The sequence below is a fragment of the Branchiostoma belcheri genome, unplaced genomic scaffold (assembly GCF_001625305.1).
Source record: "Branchiostoma belcheri isolate BF01 breed outbred unplaced genomic scaffold, Haploidv18h27 scaffold106, whole genome shotgun sequence".
Classification (NCBI taxonomy): domain Eukaryota; kingdom Metazoa; phylum Chordata; class Leptocardii; order Amphioxiformes; family Branchiostomatidae; genus Branchiostoma; species Branchiostoma belcheri.
In genome coordinates, this window is record NW_017802447.1 from 749,322 (window position 1) to 759,958 (window position 10,637).

At 43.3% G+C, this 10,637-nt stretch overlaps 1 protein-coding gene across 1 annotated transcript in view; it reads right to left on the bottom strand.

Moving 5' to 3' along the window:
• LOC109478091 (serine/arginine-rich splicing factor 7-like) overlaps nucleotides 1-10,403 on the bottom strand; it is a 17,052-nt gene extending 6,649 nt beyond the window's left edge. The window contains exon 1 of the mRNA XM_019779576.1: nucleotides 9,626-10,403. Within this exon, the coding sequence (XP_019635135.1) occupies nucleotides 9,626-9,875 (250 nt within the window). The 5' untranslated portion in view covers nucleotides 9,876-10,403. The remainder of the gene's footprint in view (nucleotides 1-9,625) is intronic.
• Nucleotides 10,404-10,637: the final 234 nt, after the last annotated feature.

The window sequence follows — 10,637 nt, forward strand, 5'->3', positions numbered from 1 at the left end:
AATAATGAGAAACGGATGCGCGAGCGTCCGACCATTTAGGACCGCACACTGATGAAGATAAACTCAGACCAGAACCAGACTATGGAACATCATACCAAGAACATTATCGTACTGTTCATTGACGTCATTTTCCCCATACAGCTCGAACGTACTAATACCTTTGGCACGCTAAGTTCGACGACATGTTCAGACAAGTAAACACGACGTGATTTAACACAGTATCTGTATACAGGCAGCCAACGGACCAAATATGGAAACTTCGGAATGAATAATTAATCATCACTCCTGTCAATCATTTGTGATTGACAGCATGGCCGGTCACGTTTTAGAACATTCCAAATCGTGATCCAGCTGCGCCATATGATTTGGAATACAACATGTGGAATGCCTGCTGCATTCCAAAACGTGGTCCATTCCAAATCATGATTTGGAATAACACGTTTTGGAATGCAACATATGCCTTCCCTATCAATACTGGAGGATGAGGCGGTGCTAGCTGTAATATACATCCTTTTCTACAGGCATTTACACATTAGCCATAAGATCTACAACATTGATACTGATGCAACTGCCTATCCAATACTTTTATGTTTGATGCTTTAGGCAACATTCAAGGTATTCAGTGAATGTTTCTACTGCCATACCAACTTGGCTGTTAAGAATTATTGCCTGACAGTCGAAGGCTTAATGACCTACGCATTCCTGAATACATACTGATAAATGACTACGGCCATATGCTTTATAATAAGTTTATTGCACTTCTCAGATTTAATCAGGCAACTTTCATATCGACACTACATAGTGTACGTTTTTATGTGTACATTGAACTTTACCGTAGTGAACTTTACCATGTATATGCTCTTCCCTTCTTGGCAAGGGCACTCGTGCTCTTTTCTCATTTATCACTGACAATGAATGATAAATTGTTAGTCAAGTATGAAGGACTCACGAAATAGAGTGTTGGCTTGCACATTAACGCACTATAGTTGTAGGACTGTAATATGCTTACACACACACGCGCGCGCGCGCGGGCGCGCACACACTAACACGAGCACACACACACATACATACACACACACAAACACACACACACGTATATATGATGCTTCTTTACATGGCAATATCATGTTTTGACACGTTGTGTTATGTTACATTAAAGTTATATTACATTATGATATGTAGGCGCACGATATATTGCGCTGTAATTCCCTTTGTTAGCGTGTAATCGTTATCCTTAAGTGCACTTGACCTTGTACCCAGTGACTCATCTATACGTTTTACTTGATGAACATCAACAGAACGACATTTTCTGCCTCCCGATATTCACCATAATCACGATACAAAGTACATAAGTTACAACCACAAATCCTCCCTAACAAAGACTAAACAAACTCCAAATTAACTGATGGTATCAACGCCTGTATTTTACGGCAGATGTGCACAGAAGCTATAATTACGACCATCAGTCTCCGTGTAGGTGAGTACGTGGGTAATAAACCTGACGCCGGGGGATTAGACGTGATGATTTCCTCCGACGGGCACATAGCGGGGTTCCACGCGAGGATACCGACAGCTTCATTCGCGCTGACGGTAGCCCCTCATGGGCATGTGAGACAGCAATAAGACTGACTACATTGTCACCGTAGCTTAAGGAGTCAACATACACCGAACATCAAAGTCTTTATTACCCCGTCAACAAGTCGCTATTTTCTAAGAGCAGACATTTCTTACGCATCGTAACTTATGTACACCCACTACCATTTACCCTTACCGTTCTTTTTGAATGTCGAACCTGCAAAGTATCATTGCGGTAAAGTTTTTGGCCAAAACTTCGACTTAGGGACTCTTCTGTTTACTGTTAGGCAAGTGCTGACATTGCAGTTCTTGACAAGAGTCAGTTCTTTTACTCTCCAAGCAGAGGTTGATGGTGGAAGATCGTTTGCTTTTTATATATATGGCCTTTTTTGTCGCTATCACCACTTGGGTGGGGAAATGGTTACAGACTGGCCAATTTGATACTGTCTTACCCCCACCAAAAGATCTGCTTGGAGATTAAGTTCTTTGCCAGATTCATAATCTGTTTTTATGTTACACGATGTGTACCTTTGTGAGACTGAATGTTCAAGGAGATTAACTTAAGGCGATGTGCAATTTGTGAAAGCTGTCAGAGCCAGCTCAAGTACGTACTCTCTCGTTGTTCTGGGAGTCGACGTTGGTGGTAAAGTCCTCATAATCAGGATCTGTCGGGTGTAAACTCAATCAAGATGAGAGGATCTCCGCTGTAACCTGATTACCTGGCACTCCTAGCGACGACTACTCGTAAGTTTCCATAGTGATTCCCATACTGTCCACCGTTGGTAGCTCATTTGTCTAAGTTAAAACTGCTACCCTGGTTAGGTAGCTCCAAAATACGTATGTCCACAAACGTAAACACTGGCGAAAAGTTACTCTCTAAGCAGAAGTTTAGGTTTCTGCTAATTTTTAACGTGTTATTAGAAGTAAGGCGTTTTTATCCGGATTTCTTTTTTTGCACCGGTATCTTTTTTTTTACAGCTAAACGGTAGCGTATCGGATACTGCCCTCGGCTGCCAATTTGATACTGACCTGCCTATTTAATACCGTCTTGTAGCCACCAAAAGATTTGCTTGGAGATTAGAGAAAAGTGGCCGTTACGTCCCTGAGGAGTACAGACATAGTTCGTCTTACATTGACCAGACGTGCATTAACTAGTGCCAATGTTTCAGCTTACAGAAGTTCACAACATTGATCAAAAGGGTGAATCATAGCGATTCCTCCCCTATCCTCTAGCGCTTTTATCAATAAACCTTACAGACAAGTTGACGAGACTTAATGAACATTGATTTTTTCTTCTTTTGTTCTTCCTTAAGCTGGCTTGATGAATGTCGGCAGCTGGGAATATTATCTCGATAAATCACCAGGAGAAGACACCGTCCCGCATTCGTAAGGATGATTACATGTATAAATCCCTTGTTGAAGTTCTTACAGCGGCTTTAGTTTAGTTCGTATCAGCTTCGCGTTGAGACACATGATGATTAATCCGGGAAATTCAGGTTGTTCTCTGCACGTTATCACGCGCTGTGGATTTCTCTTCGTTACTCTCTTCGATTCAATAAGGCTCGTCTGAGTATCAGCAGCAAATGTCAGCTGGAATAAGGGATCTGTGTGCGCTAGTGAGGAATTATTAGCATGTGCGCTTGATTGAGTGATTGAGTGCTGAACTTTGCAGTGGAAATGCCAATGATCAGTCGAATCGCATGTAATATTTCCCCGAACTCCCTCTTACATGAACACGGGTAGCAGACAGTCATTTGGGGGTGAAACACAATATCTACTGCATCTGGGAAGGCCGGGGAATTGGTTTCTTCCACTTTCCCATAGATATTCGTATATTGTTTTATGACATACGATAACAGTTTGTTCATCCCTCGTTGAAATGAGGCAACATAACGGAGAGCATATTTGATTCTGTAGAAAGCATGCGATTATTTTCTATTATCTTGAGTACCAGGAACATAGATTACTTTGGGGGAAAGTATCTAAAGGGATAAAAATATGTACTCATAAATCTTATGTTTTGTAGTCGTCATTGCTGTAGTTGCTGCTAATATTGCATGGAAAATCTATACTAAAAATAACGGACAGAACTTGACATGATTTCCCATATGGAAATCTTCATATTAAGTAGCCATTCCGTCCAGAAATATACACCCGTCCACCTGAGAACCCCTCCTTAAGGCGTGACCTTAAGGGACGGAAGTGTTAAACTCTGAAGAGACCCCGGCTGATTGCCGCTGACAGCGTTAAGTATGGATGTCAGGACGGGAGGGAGTTACCGGTCCACTTGTCACTTTGTGTTATCACTCACAAGGTTTCATCCGCGGCAGCGACGTCCCCCAGCGCTGACCTCTCCGTCTCAGACAGGGAGAACATAACAAGGGAGGAAAGGCAATAACACAGGCTTCTTCTCCCGAGGATTTGGCAGAAACAAATATTGAGAGATGACAGATAAAGAGCTCTAGATCCTGGCTTGCCGTCAGGCTTTTTTTAAAATGAAGTTTCCGCTGCGATTGACGAAGAATCTTTTGTCAGCAGAGAAGGGGATAGAGAGATAGATGGATGGATAGATAGATGGATGGATAGATAGATGGATGGATAGATAGGTAGATTAAGGGCACTATATAATGTCCTTGGGTAAATCCTGGCTTGCCGTGAGGCTTTTTTCAACGAAGTTTCCGCTGAGATTGACGAAGAAGACTCTCTTGTCAGTCGTCTGTGAATGTTTTAGATACGAGAGAGGGAGGATGAGATAGATGGATGGATAGACAGGTAGATCAAGGACACTATATGATGTCCTTGAGTAGATAGATGGGTAGATAAATAGTCTATGTGGACGAAAATCACAACAGAGCTTTCCTTTTGAAATTTGATATATGACTCCACATTGTATGTATATGTAAGGTGTGTCAACAGCATGGTATAATTCCACGATCCGCTACCACCAGCACACATTTACATGCAAGTCTCCCAGTTTCCCCACCAACATCTCAGGATCGATACTTCTCTAACGGACGCCTGCCTTGTTATCCTCCTGCTGTTTACCTTCTCCTTTGTTCACTCGCTCCGCAAGTGGCTTTGGAGACCCCCACCCGTTATTGAGAAGCGGAGAACGGAAAATACGTTCAATGATGTTTCCCCTGGGTGTAATATAGACCTGATCGAAAGGACTCCAATGCGTGGGTACGAATGACAAAAGGCGAACTCTGTAGCCAGGAATAAAGACTAATGGGCCTTTGTATACCACCCAGTATGACCCAGAAATTATGGCATCCCTTACCACTCTAGCCTCATAGTCAACCACTTGGACTCATTGCTGACTCACGTAGATTTGCCGAGAGCGTTTGTTATTGAGGATCTATAATGGCCAGCTCAAGGGAAGTGCTCTACAAATACCCTGGACTCCACGCCGATGCTATTCAGGGTAAATCTTTCGTCGTAGTGAGAACTTTTTTCTTTCTACATATCAGGGCTGCTCAAGGAGGTAATGGGGCATCTTTCTTGGTCTATTGACTGTCAAAAGGCCATAAGTGTTTGGTTATCTCTTTTTCTCTTTTTTTTACAGTCTTTGCCTTTGTACTTCTGAAATGATGAAACATTTGCCAATGAATAATATCAACTTGCGCAGGTTTCTAGGTGTCAACGTTTTCCAATTCTCCGAAGCGTGGTTGTCCATTGACTGTAGTTCGTATGCCTTCTATCATTTCCCGTCCTAATACCCTCTCCCGCCAAAGTGCCATTTTATGCTCAGCTTGCTACCCTGAGCAATCATTTTCCCAGACAAAATCTAATTACTGACGAAGCCATTAAGGACAACCCGACGATAGAAGCGAAGATTAGGCAAAGTGCGTAATTAAAAGATACCGCCGGCAGGAGGGATCAGAATACAACTTCTCCTTACCTGTTTCTCAAAAACTCACCTTTACTGATCGTGAATATTCTTAGAAAAAGAGATGATAATAAATTTTCTAAAAGTTTTCTATTTATCACAAATATCAAGTTTCTCTCTATACCAGTGTTTATTCTATGTTCTATACTGACTATTTTGATATATGCAGTTGTATTGTTGCATCTACAACGCACACTGCATACAGCACAATTGTACTATACTGTTGCTACTATTATTGTTTATTATTTCTATACCTAATCGGTGATTACAAAGATATATATCAGTATGAGCCTGTAGAATTAAGTTGATAAACACAATGTTTTTATGATGATTTATTTTATTACAGAGCCTAGCCTCCTTCCTTAACCGCGTTTCTAACGAATACTTCCAAAGTTCTTAAGTAAAGTCATTAGTTTTAAAGATTTATGGCTAAGTCAGGTGATTCATCATTAGATTACCTGACGATTACTGCGTTCTTGTCGTACACTCATCTATTGTGTGTTTGCGAGTCAGAAAGATTACTAATTTGTTGTCAAACACGGAGTATTACAAATAACGTGAATTAATCTAGATTTGAGATTGTTCTCATTTGTTGCTGCAGCGAGATAGGAACAGACACATATTAAGTCGCGACTGAATAACCATTAGCCAGACGAATATGAGTATAAACCAGGTCAAGCAGAATGTGCAATTCTACAAAATATCGATTGACTGGAGTAATGTGAGTCGATTTCTGGAGAAGTTGCCACAAACAAGCTTCCAGCAGTTTATTAAAAACCCCAGGATGGTTGTTGCACTGGAGAAAAGGATTCGTTGACAATTAATAAGTGAGTGAAAAGAAGACTTTGAAAACTACGGTTTCGTAAAACGTCTTGTTGTCTGTTATTTTGTGACAACCCATGCAAGATGATTGTTTCCCACAAATTATAAAGAAAAGGTCAAGGAGGTTTCAAGAAGTCTTCATTCAAGGTTTTCGTGAGCACTCGATGACGTCGTCTTCCCGTGCTTGGTACGGTTACTACAAGGTGAAACTACCTATAGAATAAACATTCTTTTCAAAACATATTTGAGATACTGAATGAAGCTTTAAGTTCAGGGCACAGGATAAGTGATAGGCTGAAGTGGTGTGTGCTTGACAACGTAAACATTTGGTGTCCGCTGGTACTAAACAGAATAGTCGCCTGCTAATTTTGGAGTAAGATCTGTTGATGGTACATGGTTTGAATAACGCCCTTCGACATGTATGCGAGAACAGAACGCCGGTTTGTTCATTACCATGTGGACTCTGTTGCTTGAGCGACCAATTTCAGATAAAGCACGGTAGAGGCCAAAGATGGCTACACAGATTTCTTGCCTAGAATGAGATTAACAACTCGCCAAATGCAAAATGTATTAGTCAAAGTAGACGTGGGTTGAAGGAAGTCTCGATTTTTGGGTGTTACATTTTCATAACCTCGTGATATTTGTCAAACTTTCCCTCACGGTGTTGATGTTTCTGCGAACAACTCATTCCGTTGGCTGATGTTGTTCAGCCGAGATCGTGCCACTGATAAAGCCAGAAAACCTCTGCAGGTAATGAACATGTAATGGGCATGTAAAGCATTCCAAGTGCTATCTAGATAGCTTCATCTATCCACGCTGCTATTGATCCAGCTGGGAGAATGAGAATGAGTATAAGCTCATGTACAGTACAGCACATGTTACCGGGCATCGACTTTTCTTTTACACTACAGAAATGTCCATCGAAGGCTTATTTACAAAGTTGCCAGGAGCCAATGATTAGGAGATCCATCAAGTAAGTCGTCAATAACTATCCTTACTGAGAACTCCAGGTCGAAAATACCAAGCTATTAAGCTTCAGCCACACAAGATTATAGTCCATGGTTTGAGTTTGTGCTCTTTTGTACTGAAGACATATGCCTATACACACAGAGCTGTCTGTTCAATGTATTAGATGATAGGTTTAGCGAAACGTTCAAATAACTCACAGCAGAAGCTGAAACGATTAGACGAGACATCAACTTCTGTATCCTCTCAGATGTTTCACAAAGTCGTTCTACCCCGTGTGCATGTAAAGACACCTTGAACATAACCTCACACAACGGAATAAAAGTGTAAACATCTTACGTCGATTAACATATGCTTTTAAGGTAATAACTCAAATGATTTCATCCGCATCAGCAACCTAAATGTCCTTTGATGTCTTTTTACGACCTGATGAATTTTTCAAAAGTGATCATGCCATAAACGCCAGGGCACGCTACATGTAGTCTGAATCATTCCTGCCGGATTGATGCATGAGATTGAGGAAGACCACATTTGTACAAACGTGGCGCGGCCGGATGTCGGGAAAAGGCCACAGAGAAAATAGATGAGGGGAACGGTTATAAATGATGGGACGGGGGATGACCTGAGTGTGTAGGATTTACACTAGCCAGGCAGGACCGTGAAATCGCTGCCTATTTGGGGCAAATGCCGGAGGCGGAACGCCGCATAAATTGTACAGACGGGTGAAACCGGTCCTATGCATCCGCATGGCTTGTTTCCTAGTAATCCTGAAGGACCAAGTTGATGATCTGCTTGCATTCTGAAGCCGACATATGCGTGCATCTCTTAATAAATGGGACACTCGTATGCACATTCATAATTGTCTCTTGCCGGGATCGAAGATGCATCTCGCACTGCATTTGATTTGTCCTCGGGGCTGCACTACGGTCTCTTAGCGTTCATTTAATCACCAGTCATCGCAGTGCACGCCTCTAGAATATCAGGGTGGGCAAGGTGGCAAACATAACATCCAGCCGCGCGTGGAACGATTATATTAGGGTAAACGTTTCATAAAAATCACAGCGTGCCAGGGTTGGGCTAACCAGGTACGGGAGGGCGAGAAACGGAACACACTTCCAATAGAGACTTCAGCGCAGACGGGCTTGCAGAGTTCGGAGTTAATCAAATAGACCGCCGGCAGTTGGCAATGCATCAAATTCGCATTGCCGCATAGAACGATGGATGTCGGCTTCACTTGGGAATATCCGAGGCTCCGCTTCGGTGGAAGAATATCTTTTCACAACTTATCAGGCTTCGTCATTTTTTGGGGGGTTTGTACGTTGAACTGTCTGACCTCAAACGGCGGCTTAAAAGGGAGCCAGAAGCGACGAAGATGCAGCGCCTCGATAGAAAACCCTTCATTTGGCGTAAGATATTCATGGTGACAGCGGACAGCAGTAGCAGATACTGACCCCAAACACTCAGTGTTCGTGTGCGGTTCCCAAGAAGCTTTGCTAAGTATTGTTAGATTAAATAGGGATTACCTGAAGAACGGGGGGCCGTCCTGGACAGGCATACTAATGACCTGGTACAGCCGACGTTCTGACAGCGCGCTGATAGATGGTGTTCCTAACGGTTGGCGGGTGAAAGTCGCTCAAGTTTTGATTAATTATCGTTTTGATAGTGTAACTGGAGTAGCTTTCACACCCAAGGGAAGCTACCGGCTACATAGCAGTACATCAATCGGTAGTAAACGAACATTAAGGGCGCTGGGACACATTTTTTATTATTATTTTGTTAGGAAAGCTGTATGTAGTTTTCATATACTGTTATATGGCATTGAAATGTGACGTGCATTTTGATCTGTTTTTTCGTATTGTTTGGAGAAAATGCTTTGCCGTCAAAAGCTAATGCAAGACCTCCCCATGGCCTGCAAGTGTCAAACAAATTATCGCTCGCTGCTCAACCGTGAAGAACACAGATACACCATGACCGAGGATTCAACATCCGTCATTTTTTATGATATCACAATGGCACCATATGTCTCTCCACGCTAGCAGAAATAAACTCGTTCACAAGGGAATCTCTCTGTGCAATGTAAAAAGCACGACGTCACCAAGAAATGTGCTTCAATGTGCAAAACATTTCAGATACGAGTTATGTCAAAGTTTGATGTGGTTTATATACCAATGGGAGGGCCAAATAGAAAGTACGTTTTTCGTATAATGTTGTCATTGCTTTATTGGGCGACGTTTTATATCTTTTCAACTGTACGTTTTGTTCGCATTCATACACAACTACGCTGACCTTGGTGCTGAAATACACTCACTACGGTGAAAGGAAGGATATGTCATTAGTCAATGAGACAGAGGAGATGTGATCAACCAAACTCACCAAGAGCCTGTCCGACTATCAGTCTGCCGTCCTCTCCGGCCACTGCTGCCCTGGCATCAGCCTCGCTGGTGTACTGCACGAAGGCATACCCCTTATGGATAGAGCAACCCTTGATGCTTCCGTACCGAGCAAAAATGCTCTCCACCTCGGCTCGTGGGATCTTCACCGTGTTGAGATTGCCGATGAACACTCGAGACTTGACATCCTTGACGTCTGTGCTGTTGGTTATGCTGCTGATTCCGCCCAGCATTGTTTCTTCTGCGCTGCTGTCAAACTCCGTGTTGTATCCGTGTTGAAGAAGCGCAGGCTTGAAGGAAGTGCGTACGGAGCGCGTGACAACGATTGCCTCTGTCACTGACGGCCGTTAACTGCCCCTGTAAGGCTGCCTCACGACTCTAACCATGGAGAAACCTTGAGCTGCTTCCTTCCACCGTGGCGGGCTCCGTGAGGAATACTGACGAGTTGAGTGCTAATCAGCGAAACGAGAGCCGCCTGGTTGTGTTAGAAGTGCGCGGCACCTGCCGAGGCGCTTGCTGGCCGGCTGCAGAGTGAGCGTGTTGTGATTTATGGCGAGCGAAATGCACCCGGACCAGTGACAGGCAATGCTTTCAATGACACACGATCTGTGCCACACTCGCTAATGACGGCCTAGTCAGCGCCGACAAATGGGGCCGCACCTCCACCAGTACTTGAACTGGTCGGAACACGTCTGCGAGCAATAAATCAGAAACACCAGGTCCACTATCAGCAATTCTGCGTTTCTTTTAGTCTCGTGGGGATAAAGCGTAGTAATGCGCTGGTGGCCTCCTCACCAACCAGTAGCGCCTCCAATTCCATGTACTTACAGCTGTGTGCCCTGTGAAGAATATTGCCCCCGCTCTGCAAAGTCTCTCGCCAAATTGGCTCCTGAGATTTGCTGTACCCCAGCTGAGCCTACAGTTATATCTTGTACCTCGGCCTTAAGGGGCGTAGATTATCCCAGCGATAGTGCAGAAAGTCGGGCTAAGCCCCT